This window comes from Chelon labrosus (assembly GCF_963514085.1).
Source record: "Chelon labrosus genome assembly, chromosome: 17".
NCBI lineage: Eukaryota > Metazoa > Chordata > Actinopteri > Mugiliformes > Mugilidae > Chelon > Chelon labrosus.
Window position 1 is genome coordinate 26,269,965 of NC_140350.1, and position 16,165 is coordinate 26,286,129.

A 16,165-nucleotide genomic window follows, 5' to 3' on the forward strand; every position below is an offset into this window, starting at 1 on the left:
AAAAGCTCATGTTTTTAAGTCATACTAACTAACCTCCTGAATCATTTTTTAGAATAATCATTATGTCAACATGTCATGAATACAAAAAGAGGTGGATTTTCTGTTTATGTCAAGCTGTCATGACAAAGAAATCCTCTGGTAATGTCATCCTGTTTAATGCTAAGTTATCTTAATAAGGACACTCCAAACAAATTTAATGTCAGGTTGTCATGACAAAGACATCCTCTGGTAATGTCATCCTGGTTAATGTCAAGTTGTCATTACAAAGACGTCCCAAACATATTTAATGTCAACTTGTCATGACCAAGACAACTTCTGGTAATGTCACTTTGATTAATGTCAAATTGTCATAATCGAGACAACCCAAGCAATGTCAACTTGTCATAACAAAAACCGAATGACACTTAAAGGTGACATAGAATGATTAAACGGGGTATTTATCCTTGATCTGTGATGTGACATGCAGACAAAACAATTTTGGTTGGGTCTGTAATGCCTTAGAAGCTTCCTAAAAACCTCTCTCAGAAAGCTATATTAGGGTGGGGGATTTTAAACTCGTGGTTTTGCACCTATTTGGCGCCCCTTCGGGCTTAACTGGCAACCTCATTATGAAATGCAAGCACTTGACGCTGATTGGCTGCATTTGCTGCCACTCAAAAGAATGTAAACTTCGCTATAGAGAGCCGAAGTCCCGCCCCTCTACTTACCGAAGGGAGTTTTGGTCGGTTCTGTACGCGCCAGCATGCGAGACTTGTAGTTCGTTTAATTACGTATTTTCCATAGCGTTTTACTTAACTATCTTGCGACAAACTGTGACATTCTTGACATGTAAAATCATTTTTTATTCTGAAAAACAACATATGTATAATCCGAGGCACAAGTCGATCGGGACCAGAAAATAATTTATCTTTCGCCATAGACTGCCGTTCACAAACGAAGTAGCAGTCTGTGGTTGAATGTAGTTGGAATCCGATTATAAATGAACAGCAGCCACGCATCTCGTGCATTTCTTTCGGTGGGAATGTAATGGAAAGTTTGCACACCGCTTGCACAGCCTGGAAGAGCACACCTCGGAACGCGACTCGCCATTTCGCCTTGAACTCCGCAAGCACTGCTGCAATGTAGCTACTTCCCGTTGGAGGCGAGAGGGCGGATGTATGCAAATTATTTTGAAGGGGAGGGAATTGAATGAGAGTGGGGGGGCAGTAAGATACATGTTACGTAATATGTATCCGTTGTTCAGATTGGGGCATTTTCTGGCTGACATTTCTAAAAGAGGAATTTCTATGAAACGGAGATGTTCAGAATGTCTAGCACTTTTCGTATGTTCGTGAATGCGGGCAGACTACCGTTATTCAACTAAGACAAGGTAAAAACGTTTTTTCATTCTCTGTCACCTTTAATGACAGAGATCATAAACGTTTATGACATGTTTATAAAGTTTATGACACTTTTATGACAGTGTCACGTCACTCTTATGACGACACTGTCAAGTAAAGTGTTACCAAAAAAACATTTGTTGAAACATGAATCAGTGTGGCCCTGTGATGGACTGGCGACCTGTCCAGGGTGTACCCCTGCCTCTCGCCCAATGACAGCTGGGATAGGCTCCAGCAGACCCCCGTGACCCTTAACAGGACTAAACGGGTACAGAAGATAAATGAATGAATGAATCAGTGGTTAATCAATCTCAGCCAGGTGTTGTTGGTCATGAATCTCAGTCCAATGTAGTAACTCATCGGCATGGCATTCTAAGCCATGTACTCTTGAACAATACTTTGCTCATTTGGGAACTCATTTGAAAAGTAAGGAAACTGTTAACTGTCCTTTTGAGTAGTGTCAATTTAAGTCTGGTGTGTATTCAACCTTTACTGTGCACAAAAGTAGATATAATTTTGATTCAGGATTTAAAAAGATAAGACCTGAACTGATTTGTGATCACATTCCAGCAGAAACCAGTGGGGAACAAATAGGAGATGTGGTTTCATTAGATTGTGATAAATCTATGAAGATAACAATGACATAGTAAATGAACTGTATGAGAAAGATGTTTTAGCAGGAGAGTTTACCAATAGCTCAATTAAAAAAGTTCTTAGAGAACATAATTGCAACACTGACAGCTGACTGACTGTTTTAACTGGGTTAAGGGAAACACTCCAGGAAACGAATCCTCTTAGTTTACTTTCAAAGACAGGACCTTTTGGTAGTGACAATACTATTGGGAAGAAGACATTTGTATATGTGCCCATTCTAAGCGTTTTAACTGAGTTACTCAATAGAAATGATATTGTAGAAAAACTATTAATTGAAGAATCGGTTACGTCGCAGTCTGGTCACTTTAAAACTTTTTTTTTTAAAACATGTTGTGGCATTTGTCATAATGTTCATCTCTACCTCATGGTAATGTTTTATTGAGTAGATTCATACCATAATCACTGAATCTTGAGTATTCTGAATGTTCTTTGAAGTTGAAGAATATTTTTTGTTTACTACTTCAGTTGTGTGGGGAAATTATGCAGTTAAATTTTTTGAATGTACTTAATATTGCAAAGTTGAACTATTGCTGGAAAAAGTAACCTGGCTGCCTTGAAAATATAAATTAATTCAACAAAATGTTTAGTTGGGCCAAGCTTTATTATTATAATTATATTTATGTAACTATGTCTATCTACAGGGCGGCACAGTGGTGTGGTGGTCATCACTGAAGTTTCCCTGCCAGAAGGTTCTGGGTTCTAATCCAGGCCGACTGGTTCCTTTCTGTGTGTAGTCTGCATGTTCTCCCTGTGTCTGCGTGGGTTCTCTCCAGGTTCTCCAGCTTCCTCCCACCGTCCAAAGACATGCTGGTTAGGTTCATTGGTGATTCTAAATTGGCCGTAGGTGTGAGTGTCTCTCTGTGTTAGCCCTGGGATAGACTGGAGACCTGTCCAGGGTGGACCCCCCCTCTAGACCAATGACAGCTGGGATAGACTGGAGACCTGTCCAGGGTGGACCCCCCCTCTAGACCAATGACAGCTGGGATAGACTGGAGACCTGTCCAGGGTGGACCCCCCCTCTAGACCAATGACAGCTGGGATAGACTGGAGACCTGTCCAGGATGGACCCCCCCTCTAGACCAATGACAGCTGGGATAGACTGGAGACCTGTCCAGGGTGGACCCCCCCTCTAGACCAATGACAGCTGGGATAGACTGGAGACCTGTCCAGGATGGACCCCCCCTCTAGACCAATGACAGTTGGGATAGACTCCTGCAGACCCCCACCCTTAACAGGAATAACCGGGTATAGAAAATGAATGAATAAATGAATGTCTATCTACCAATCTAGTGTTATCTAACTATGTAACTAATCTATTTCTCTCTGTATCTTACTATCTATCTACAATGATTCTCCACAAAATATGTAATCTGATCCAACACTAACTCTCAAAGCAACTAAGACCAACAACAGCAACAAACCAACCTACTCTGCAAAGAAACATTCAACTCCCTCTAGTGGTCGGTGCCGAGTCAATATCTTTTCAGGCGACAGCCTTTTCAACAGCTGCCCCCGAATTCAAGAAGTGAATTAGAACCGGAAAGGCCACTATTCCTCTTCAGGAAGAGCAGGGAGACTTATAAGTCTTATAAGTCAGGTGTATGTTCTGTCCTTCACCAACACCTGGTGGTCAACAATCACGACAATATTCTCAACTTGCAAGTCCACGGCTTCCATCCACCATTTCTGATGGGCCTGATGTCCAGGAAGGTAATGCTTGAGGAAATGCTTCCAGACAGACAGCCTTTTCAACAACACTTCTGAAGAGTTCTCCTTTTGTCCTTCTTGGTCCACATGTCTCTGAGACGTCTTCATCATTGTGGACTTTTATATTTAAACCTCAGATAATTTAATATGGTTCATGAATGTGTGTCAGGAGGAGTCTGGACTGTGACAGCAGCCATCACATGATCAGAGGAGGAGACTAGAAGCAGAATATAAAGCAGAGCTGATGAAAATGAAAGTATTCTCCAGGAGGACGTCAACAGAGAAGAACTAACAACCTGAAAATGATGAACGCTGACTACCAAGCCACTCTGTTCTGTAAGAGCATTTACAGCTTTGATACTCATTTAATATTTAATAAATGTAAACTTCATGTTAGCTTTAGTGTGAACTGATGAAGTAAAACTAGTCCCACAGCCTTTCATAGTTAACTATAGTTAACAGGCCTCAGATTTGTCTCTGCTGTTCTACACTGTATGTGGTATAGTTTCTCTTTGTTATTATAAATATATACATGACGTGTTCTGGTTTAGAAAACCAAGAAGAAAATAATACTTTAGAAGGATTTTATACATTCTGAGTTCTGTTGGTAAAATAAAAACATCGACTGTGAGTTGAAGCTTTGTCACTGACTGGTGCTTCCGTGACAGGAAAGAGAAACTTTATCTGTATATACTATGTAACTACAATGTATGTATGTGTGTATATATACATACACACACAGACATATATATATATATATATATATATATATATATATATATTTATACACGTTATAAAAAATTTAAATAGTCAACATCCCAGAGGTCCAAGTTTAGGCCAAAAGTACATTAAGTTGCCCCCCTGGGCCAAATAACGTTTTCTGAATCTGTATTTACTCTACTTCCTGGGGAGTTTCCATCTTCTAAACATGTTTATACAGATCAAACAGCTCAGCTGGGTTTCGCTCAAGGTTTCTTCCGTTAAAAGGGAGTTTTTCTTGCCACCGTCGCCTTCAGGCGGCTCTCTGGGTTTTTGTAAAGCGTCTTGAGACAATTTGTTTTGTAATTGGCGCTATATAAGTAAAATTGAATTGAACTGAATTAGACAAAAACACAAGAGAAGGTTCAGATCTGAAGCTTTAATAGAACAAGTCCAGACACAGGAAGGTAGTCCAGGAGGTGAACACAGCAAAAGAGGAAAAGAAATAAAGGCAAAGTTTAAAAGAAAGCAGAAAACCCAAAAGCTGAGTGTTTGACTAAAACCTACAGAGACACCTTGGACCTGTGTTGAGTGAGTTTCAGATGTTTTCTAATGAAATGTTGGGTTCTCTCTTCTTGATGCATCCCAGACTTCTGTCAGCTCAGTGGCTGCAACAGTTTGGACTGTTGAGCAGCTCTGTTGAGCCATCTATTCCTTTAGCCCTCAGTAGTAATGACTTCATGAGCTTCTTTACTAATAAAATTGTTGGCATTAGAGAAAACATTCAAGGCATCCTTCCAACAGCTGTTAAAGATGCAAGTACAGCGACATTAGAAACTTTTGTAAGACCTTATCAATATCTGGAATCCTTCTCCCCAGTAGATCTTCTTGAGCTCTCTTCAACAATTACAGCATCTAAACCATCAACCTGTCTTCTAGATCCAATCCCAACTAAATTGCTCAAAGAAGTTTTTCCATTAATTAACATCTCCATATTGAACCAGATAAATGTATCTTTATTAACAGGATATGTGCCTCAGTCTTTTAAGATTGCTGTAATTAAGCCCTTACTCAAGAAAGCCACTCTAGATCCAGATGTTTTAGCCAACTATAGACCAATCTCCAACCTTCCTTTTATTTCCAAAATTCTAGAAAAAGTTGTTGCTAATCAGTTGTGTGACCACTTAAACAAGAATGGTCTGTTTGAAGAGTTTCAGTCAGGTTTTAGAGTTCATCATAGTACAGAAACAGCTTTGGTTAAAGTTACCAATGATCTCCTCATGGCTTCAGACAGTGGACTTGTCTCTATACTTGTTCTGCTAGATCTTAGTGCTGCATTTGACACTATTGATCATAATATTTTACTACAGAGACTTGAAAGTGAGGTCAAGATTAAAGGAACTGCATTAGACTGGTTTGAATCCTATCTATCTGACAGATTCCAGTTTGTTCATGTCAATAATGATTCCTCTACTTATACAAAAGTAAGTTATGGAGTTCCTCAGGGTTCTGTGCTAGGACCAATACTCTTCACGTTATACATGTTGCCATTAGGCAAGATTATTAGAAAAGATGGCATGAACTTTCATTGCTATGCAGACGACACCCAGCTATATTTATCCATGAAACCAGATGAAACTAATCAGTTGGTTAAACTCCAAGCATGCCTTAAAGACATAAAGGCTTGGATGACCTGTAATTTCCTACTCTTAAACTCAGACAAAACAGAAGTTATTGTATTCGGTCCTAAGCATCTCAGAGATTCATTATCTAATCACATGGTGTCTTTGGATGGCATTACCTTGGCCTCCAGTACTACTGTAAAAAACCTTGGTGTTATATTTGATGAGGATATGTCCTTTAAATGTCACATAAAGCAAGTGACTAGGACTGCCTTCTTTCACCTGCGTAATATCGTCAAAATTAGGAACATCCTGTCTCAGAGTGATGCTGAAAAACTAGTTCATGCATTTGTGTCGTCCAGACTGGATTATTGTAATTCATTACTGTCTGGCTGTCCAAATAGCTCTTTAAAAAGCCTCCAATTCATTCAAAATGCTGCAGCAAGAGCATTGACAGGAATTAGCAAGAGAGATCATATTACTCCAGTTTTAGCTTCTCTTCACTGGCTCCCTTTAAAGTCTAGAATAGAATTTAAAATCCTCCTCCTTACATACAAGGCCCTTAAAGGCCTAGCTCCATCGTATCTTAAAGACCTCATTGTACCATATCATCCCAGCAGATCACTTCGGTCTGAAAGTGCAGGCCTACTTGTGGTTCCTAGAATTTCAAAAAGTAGAATGGGAGGTAGAGCTTTCAGCTATCAGGCTCCTCTCCTGTGGAACCAGCTCCCAGTTTGGGTTCGGGAGGCAGACACTCTCTCTATTTTTAAGGTCAGGCTTAAGACTTTCCTTTTTGATCAAGCTTATAGACAATATGGATGATGTGGTCAACAGCTTTAATAATTTTTTTGTAAATGTTGGACCAAACCTGGCAAGAAAAATTCCTGAGTCATTGTTATCTGAGGATTGGAATGATAACCTTATAGTGAGAAATCCCAGTTCAATGTTCCTTACAGCAGTTGAAGAAAAAGAAATAATAGATACGGTAAATAATTGTAAATACAAAACATCTACTGATTCAAATGAAATTGATATGACAGTTGTAAAAAAGGTCATTGAAGGGATTTCTGAACCACTTACATACATCTGTAACTTATCATTCCAAACCGGAACATTTCCTAACAACATGAAAATAGCTAAAGTTGTGCCGCTGTATAAAACTGGGGATAAACACCACTTCACAAATTACAGGCCAGTTTCTTTACTTCCACAATTCTCCAAAATTCTAGAAAAACTATTCAATAACAGATTAGACAAATTCATAAACAAACATAAATTACTTTCTGACAGTCAGTACGGATTTAGAGCAAACAGCTCAACATCACTGGCATTAACAGAATCAATTGAGGAGATCACAAACGCTATAGATCAAAAACTGCATTCAGTTGGAATATTCATAGATCTCAAAAAAGCTTTTGATACAATTAATCACAACATATTAATAAATAAACTTGAACAGTACGGGATCAGGGGGTTAGTATTGCACTGGGTGAGAAGTTATTTAAGCAACAGAAAACAATTTGTGAAGTTGGGGGAACATTCATCATCATGCTTGGACATTGCTTGTGGCGTCCCACAGGGGTCAGTATTAGGTCCAAAACTATTTATCCTTTACATAAATGACATATGCAAAATTTCAAGTACATTAAAATTAGTATTATTTGCAGACGACACTAGTATTTTTTGTTCTGGGGGGGATTTAGTTGAACTACTGGGGAGGATCACCACTGAAATGCGCAATCTGAAAATGTGGTTTGACAGAAACAAATTATCGTTAAACTTAAGTAAAACAAAATTCATGTTATTTGGCAATTGCAATAAGAATACACAAGTACAGTTACAAGTAGATGGGGTGGACGTTGAAAGGGTACATGAAATTAAGTTTCTTGGGGTAACAATCGATGATAAAATAAACTGGAAGTCTCACATAAAACATGTACAAAGCAAACTGTCAAGAAGCATTTCAGTCCTGAGCAAAGCAAAACACATTCTGGACCACAAATCACTCCACATTCTCTACTGTTCACTGATTTTACCATATTTACAATACTGTGCAGAGGTTTGGGGCAATACTTATAAATGTACAACACAATCTCTATCCATACTGCAGAAAAGAGCCATAAGAATAATTCATAATGCCGGTTATAGAGACCACACAAATTCACTATTCTTAAAATCCAAAACATTAAAATTCACTGACCTGGTTCATTTCCAAACAGCACAAATCATGTACAAAGCAATAAACAATCTACTTCCTGGAAACATTCAAAAATTGTTTTTTCACAGAGATGGGGGTTATAATCTGAGGGGTGAGCTCAATTTAAAACATCAGCGAGCACGCACAACATTGAAAAGTTTTTGTCCTACAGTTTGTGGAGTGAGGCTGTGGAACAGACTGTGTGTGGAGCTCAAGCAATGTCCAAGCATGATCCAGTTTAAAAAGCGGTACAGAAGCATGGTTATCACGAGGTACAGGGAGGAAGAAGGGCTTTTACAATCGGTGTTTTCATAAATGATTTATGTATTTGTTTATTTAATCAAAATGTATTTATTTTTATTTTTTTCTCTAATTCTTTTCTTTTTTTATGTAAATATATATATATATGGAGAAAAAATATTGTTAATTGAGTAGTGGAAAAGGGGTAGGTTCAATAAGCATATGCTTCATCCTACTCCTTTTCGGACATGTTGGGTTCACATTATTATTTTTGTTTTGACTATTCTTATTGTATTTGTTTGTTTACTTTGTCATGTTACCCGCACATGTTCGAAATAAACTAAACTAAACTAAACTAAATAGTTAGGGCTGGACTAAATCATCCCTTAGTTATGCTGCTATAGGCCTAGGCTGCTGGCTGCTCTCTCACATCCTCCACTTTCTTTTCTCTGGCACAGAGCTCTTGCCCTCTAATTTCCTATCTACTACTAGTCATGCTATTCTGTGCTATTACTATGTAGAATGTTTACTGCTGTGTGCTGTGTGAATTGAATTGAATTGAAAACACATCAATGAAACTGATTGTTGATTAGTTTTTATAATGTGCAGAAACATAATGGTTCATTGTTCTGAGATATGATGATGGTAACAGTTTGAATTTAGACTTTACAGCATCTCTAATGTCTCTGTGAATTTCTCCAACAGATGATGATCAGAAAAGAGAGCGGAGGATTGTTCTTGTTGGGAAAACTGGAGCTGGGAAGAGTGCAACAGGAAACACCATCTTAGGAAGAAGAGCTTTTTTATCTACAGTGTCTTCTTCTTCAATAACTAGAGAGTGTCAGAAGGAGACAGGACAGTTTGAAGGTCAGATAGTGGCTGTGGTTGATACTCCAGGTCTGTTTGACACCTCATTATCTCAGGCTAAAGTGAAGAGAGAGATCGGTAGATGCATTTCATTCTCTGCTCCTGGTCCTCATGTGTTCCTGGTGGTGATTGAGCCAAACAGATTCACAAAAGAAGAACAGGAAACAGTGAAAATCATTACGAAGATGTTTGGAGAAGAAGCAGCTCGTTACACGATGGTCTTGTTCACCCATGGAGACGATCTGAAGGCAGATGGAGTCTCCATAGAAGAGTTCATCAGAGGTAGTCAGCCTCTCAGTGACTTCATCAGACAGTGTGGAGGAAGATATCATGTCTTTAACAACAGAGATAATGATCCATATCAGGTCAGAGAGCTGCTGAAGAAGATCAACTCCATGGTTCTGGTCAGTGGAGGAAGTTACTACACCAACGAGATGTACAGAAAAGTTGAAAGAGCCCTGGAAGAAGAGATGGAAAAACTTCGGAGAGAAAATGTAGAGATGAGGCTTGAAGTGGCAAGAAGAAGAGCAGAGAGAGACGACTTAATTCAGGTTTTGGAAAATTCTGGAGCATTGGTCAGAGCAGGTGTTGGAAGAGCTGTGGCAGGTTCAGTGGGAGGGTTAGTGGGAAGTGCACTGGGATTGTTAGTGGGACATCCACTGGGAGGGTTAGTGGGACATTCAGAGGGAGGTATATGTGTGGTAGTGCAAATTAACCTTTGTGTGATTCTGTGATCTTCAGAGCTAACCATCCACACAGAGCATTAAAGTAGTTTCAGGGATTAGGAGCATCATGATTTCACTAATCATTATTTGTTATTACTGGGGTTTTAGTTTCAACAATCATCTGGTCATGTGATCTCTGGAGTCAAGTTTGTTGTTCTGTTAAAGCTGATGATGGAGCAGTGACATATTTTACTGTTGATCTACTGTGATTCATGTATTCATATGTTCTTCATGTAATCTAATATCTAAACTCAAGGAATTAAAGATGTTTTAGAACCTCATCAGTATCATGTCTGATTTGTCATTGATTAGAAGATGGATGATTGTGTTTGTGTACTTTAATAATCTTCTTTTCTCTCTGACTATGTTCAGGGTTTAGTGACTGTTTCAGTGTACGACTGTATGCAGATTTATTATTCACAGGAATATCCAATCCAATCTACTTTATTTATATAGCACAATTTAAACAAACACAAGGTTTCCAAAGTGCTTTACAACATAAAATAGAATAAAACAAAATAAATAAATAACACAATAGAAACAATAAAAAAAAACACAATAAAAGATTAAAGTAGTAAAAATATGCACGTATACACATAAAATCAACACTCTACATGGTGTTAAAACCCAAAGAAAAGAGGTGGGTTTTAAGAAGGGATTTAAAATGAGACAGTGAGGAGGCCTGCCTAATGTGCAGCAGCAATTCGTTCCAAAGTTTTGGCGCTGCAACCGCAAACGCTCGATCCCCTCTGAGCTTAAGCCGAGCTTTAGGCACCATCAGGAGCAGCTGGTCAGCTGACCTGAGAGATCAGCTAGGGGTATAGGGATGCTGCAGCTCAGAGAGGTAAGGTGGGGCAAGGCCATTCAAGGCTTTAAAAACAAATAAAATAATTTTAAAATGGATCCTAAAGTGGACAGGCAGCCAGTTGAGTGAAGCTAAAATGGGTGAAATGTGCTCATACTTGCGTGTGCCAGTTAAAAGACGTGCAGCAGCATTTTGTACCAGTTGAAGACAACTGATCGAGGACCCACTAACCCCCAAATAAAGTGCATTGCAGTAATCCAGCCGAGTGGTCACAAAGGTGTGGATTACTGTCTCCAAGTGTTGTCTCTGAAGGACTGGTTTGATTTTTGCTAGCTGCCTTAACTGGAAAAAGCTCGACTTTGTCAGGTCTGGACGAAAGGGAGGACTCAGTCGCAGAGGTAGAAAATAAAAGTTCTTTAATAAATTCAAAAGGAAAAATCCAACAAGGAGGTGAACCAAAAATCACTCCGAAGAGGCAAAACTACACAAAGGTTCAAAAGTACAAAACTTAGCTGTGGCTTGAAGAACAGGCTGGTATGCACAACGAGCAAGGCGAAACGTAACACACTGGCACAAGACAGGGGAAAACGCAGACCATATATACACAGGAGGGTAATGAGGAACAGGTGGAAACAATCAGGAATCGGGGAAGACAATCAGACTGGTGACAAGAGGAAGGGCAAGTGACCTGAAACGAGAGGAGAGTAAGTACTTTCAAAATAAAACAGGAAATCACGAGACAATAACAAAAACTATTCACCACGGTGTGACAGAACCCCCCTTCTAGGGCCGACTCCTGACGGCCCAGGCTGATCAGGCTGATCCCTGTGAAAATCTTTTATTAACTGTGGTGTAACAATGAAGCGTGACGGAACCCATTGTCTTTCTTCGGGACCATACCCCTCCCAGTCCACCAAGTATTGCTTCCCTCTGCCCCGGTTACGTACTGCCAACAGCTGTTTAACTTTGTAAACCGGGCCACCGTCAATCATTTCAGGAGGGGGCGGAGGCGTGTCAGCCGGGACCATAGGACTCTCCTTGACCGGTTTCACCTGGCTTACATGAAAAGTTGGATGAACACGAAGGGATCGGGGAAGGCGAAGGCGCACCGCTGAAGGGCCGATGATCTTCGTGACAGGAAACGGACCCACGAACCGCGGTGCCAGCTTCTTGGAGGTGACTTTGAGATGGAGATCCTTAGCAGAAAGCCAGACTTTCTGGCCAGGCTGGTAGACGGGAGTGGGTCGTCTCCTGCGGTCTGCAGCTTTCTTGACGCTGTCCCCTTGGCGGATTAATACCTGTCGGGCGGCTGTCCAGATTCGGCGGCAACGGCGGATCAAGGCATAGGCTGAGGGGACGGAAACTTCTGGCTCATTATCTGCGAAGACAGGTGGTTGGTATCCAAAAACACATTTAAACGGTGAAAACCCTGTGGCAGAAGTGGGGAGGGAGTTGTGTGCGTATTCCACCCAGACCAGGTGTTTGCTCCATGTCGAGGGATTCTGGGACACTAGACACCGGAGGCCGGTTTCCAGTTGTTGGTTAAGGCGTTCGGTCTGGCCGTTAGCCTCTGGGTGGTATCCTGACGTCAGGCTGGCCTTGGCTCCAATTAGGCGACAGAACTCCTTCCAGAACCGGGACACGAACTGGGGCCCCCGATCGGAAACGATGTCCTTGGGAAATCCATGAACTCTGAAGATATGGTGAATCATGATATCTGCTGTTTCTTTGGCTGACGGCAGTTTCGGCAGAGCAATGAATCTTGCCATCTTAGAGAACCTGTCCACTACTGTGAGTACTGTGGTATTACCTTGAGAGATCGGGAGCCCTGTGACGAAGTCCATGGAGATGTCGGCCCACGGTCTGGAAGGTATAGGAAGCGGTTGCAGCAGTCCCATGCGTGCACCGGTGGACGTCTTGTTCCTGGCACAGACCGAACAAGCCTCTACGTACTCCCGGACCTCCGGTTCCATGGACGGCCACCAGAATCTCCGGGAAATGGCGAACATGGTTCTCCGAACTCCCGGATGGCAGGAAAGCAGCGAGGTATGAGCCCAATGAATCACCTGTGGGCGTAACTCCACGGGAACGAACAATCGATTCTCGGGACACCCACTAGGTGGCGGAGTCTCACCATTAGCCTGCTTTACCTTCTTTTCTATCGGCCAAGTCACCACTCCAACCACACAGGTCAGTGGAAGGATAGGTTCCGGTTCCTTGGCCCTCGGCTCGGGGTCGTAAAGACGTGACAGGGCATCTGGCTTGGCATTCCGAGACCCTGGCCTGTAAGAAAGAACAAAGGAGAATCTGTTAAAGAACAGTGCCCACCTGGCCTGACGGGAGTTCAGTCTTTTAGCCTTCCTGATGTATTCCAAGTTCTTGTGGTCTGTCCAAACTATAAATGGGTGTTCCGCCCCCTCCAGCCAATGCCGCCACTCCTCCAAAGCCACCTTGACCGCCAACAGCTCTCGGTTGCCGACGTCATAGTTCCGCTCTGCCTTGGACAGCCGCCGAGACAAGGCGCAGGGGTGCATCTTTCCATCCCGCTCTGATCGCTGAGACAGGACCGCCCCGATCCCCTCGTTGGAGGCATCAACCTCGACCACGAACTGCCGCTGGGGATCTGGCAGGGTGAGGATGGGGGCCGAGGTGAAATGGCGCTTGAGGGTCTGGAAAGCCATCTCAGCCTCTGCCGACCAGTAGAACCGCACCTGAGGAGAGGTAAGAGCATGGAGGGGAGCGGCTATAGCGCTAAAACCTCTGATCAGGTTTTAGCGCCCCTTCCCGAATTCTGATCAGGTGGTAAGCGTTGCGGAGATCCAATTTTGTGAAAATTCTAGCCTGCTGAAGCTGATCAAAAACTGAGGTCATGAGAGGGAGGGGGTAACGATTTTTGATGGTGATATCATTTAGAGGGCTGTAGTCTATACATGGTCTTAGAGAACCGTCTTTCTTGTCAACAAAAAAAAATCCTGCACCTGCTGGAGACGATGAGGGGCGGATAAGCCCTGCTTTGAGAGAAGTTTCGATGTATTCCTTCATGGCAGCTTTCTCAGGGCCGGAAACTGAATATAGACGTGATTTGGGTATTGTGGAGCCGGGGATCAAGTCTATGGCACAGTCATATGGCCGATGTGGAGGGAGTGATGTTGCCTTGGTTTTATTGAATACTTCCCGGAGGTGGTGGTAGCAGGATGGGACAGCGCTCAGGTCCGGGAATTCCGATTCTGTGGCAGAAACAGTGAATCTTGGTTGAGTCCTTCCCCTGAGGAGGGGTAGCGAAACAGTTAGTCATACAGTCTTTTCCCCACCCCAGAATATCACCCGTTAACCAGTCGATATGGGGGTTGTGTTGGATCAGCCATGGATGTCCCAGAATGAGTGTATGTGCAGGTGATTTGAATAAATAAAAGCTTATTTGTTCTTGATGATCATGAATGTAAAGATTGATGAGTTCAGTGGTGTGTGTAATGATGAATAGTTCACTGCCGTCCAGAGCGCTAGCTTTGATGGGCTTAACCAGCTGTCTAGTAGTGAGTCCCAATTTCTTTGCTAACCCCCAGCTCATCATACTTTCATCAGCCCCCCCGAGTCTATGAGTGCCTTGAGTTCGGCGCTGGCGGTGTTGTGCGTTACCTTTACTGTAGTGAGATTACGTGGAGTGGAACTTGATGCCGTGAACTGGCTCACCACTGTGGATCTCTTGGCTGGGCAGGAAGCGATGAGATGACCCGTCCCTCCACAGTAGAAGCACCGACCCTCTTGCTGTCGACGCCGCCGCTCCTCCTGTGTCAGCCGGGTCCTACCCACCTGCATGGGCTCCTCCTCACCCTCCAGGGAGCGTCGATCTGTGCGCTCGACCGGTGAGCGACTGGGAACCGACCTTTCCGGTGAAGGTTCCCACGTGGTTTCACTGCCGCTGAGTGATTTGAGTTCGCGGATTCTGTTGTCGGTACGGATGACGAGAGCAATGAGGGAGTCAACATCAGGAGGCAGGTTTAAAGGTATCAAAGATTTTCAGATCGGTGTAGCCAGCCCCTTGAGAAAAACGTCATAGAGGGCCGTGGAATTCCACCCGCTTTCCGCGGCCAAGGTGCGGAAGCGGATGGCGTAATCACAGACGGAGTCGTGGCCTTGTCTGATCCCGTTTAGCTCCCTGGCCTTTTCTCTATCAGTAGAAACCGGGTCGAACACTTGCTGTAGTGTGCTAGTGAATACTGGGAGAGAGCTGCATAGTGGTGAGTTATGAGACCATTCGGCTGTGACCCAGGCTCGAGCTCTTCCTGTCAGGTGGGATATTATAAATGCTATCTTTGATCGATCTGTGGGAAAGGCGTGGGGTGAATGTTCAAAATGAATTGAGCAATCAATCAAAAAAGGTTTACAGAGTCCCAACTCTCCTGAGTAACGCTCAGGAGAGGCTAATTTTATACACACACCGACAACAGGCACAGTCTGGACAGGAACAGCAGCTGCTGGCGGAGATTCCAGTGCTGTAGGTGGTTCAGGTGCTGAGGGAGGTACGGTCTCTCTGGAAAAATGGTCAAGCAAGGATTGTACTCTAGACGACAGAAGACTCAGCTGAGAAGCCATGGCTGTCTGGAATTCCTCCTGCCGAGAAATGCGGTCCTCTTGTGCCCGAAGAGTTGCCATCATGGAGTCTGCCTCTGCTGGGTCCATTCTGGCCAGTGTGTACTGTCAGGTCTGGACGAAAGGGAGGACTCAGTCGCAGAGGTAGAAAATAAAAGTTCTTTAATAAATTCAAAAGGAAAAATCCAACAAGGAGGTGAACCAAAATACAAACCAAAAATCACTCCGAAGAGGCAAAAACTACTCAAGGCGGTGAACAAAGTACAAACCAAAAATCACTCCGAAGAGGCAAAACTACACAAAGGTTCAAAAGTACAAAACTTAGCTGTGGCTTGAAGAACAGGCTGGTATGCACAACGAGCAAGGCGAAACGTAACACACTGGCACAAGACAGGGGAAAACGCAGACCATATATACACAGGAGGGTAATAAGGAACAGGTGGAAACAATCAGGAATCGGGGAAGACAATCAGACTGGTGACAAGAGGAAGGGCAAGTGACCTGAAACGAGAGGAGAGTAAGTACTTTCAAAATAAAACAGGAAATCACGAGACAATAACAAAAACTATTCACCACGGTGTGACAGACTTCACCACAGCTTTAATTTGGCTGTCAAATTTAAGATCTGCGTCCACTTTTACCCCCAGATTTTTTACAACTGGGACACGATACTGTTCCAA

At 42.7% G+C, this 16,165-nt stretch overlaps 1 protein-coding gene across 1 annotated transcript; it reads left to right on the forward strand.

Annotated features, from left to right (window-relative positions):
- Window positions 1-4,013: 4,013 nt before the first annotated feature.
- LOC311502216 (GTPase IMAP family member 9-like) lies at window positions 4,014-10,469 on the forward strand (the record flags this gene model as incomplete). The annotated part of the gene is made up of 3 exons (XM_084564341.1): window positions 4,014-4,076; window positions 9,204-9,984; window positions 10,463-10,469. Exons 1-3 carry the CDS (start codon window positions 4,043-4,045, stop codon window positions 10,467-10,469), a joined length of 822 nt encoding a protein of 273 aa, XP_084420467.1. The 5' UTR covers window positions 4,014-4,042.
- Between the last annotated feature and the right edge of the window lie 5,696 nt (window positions 10,470-16,165).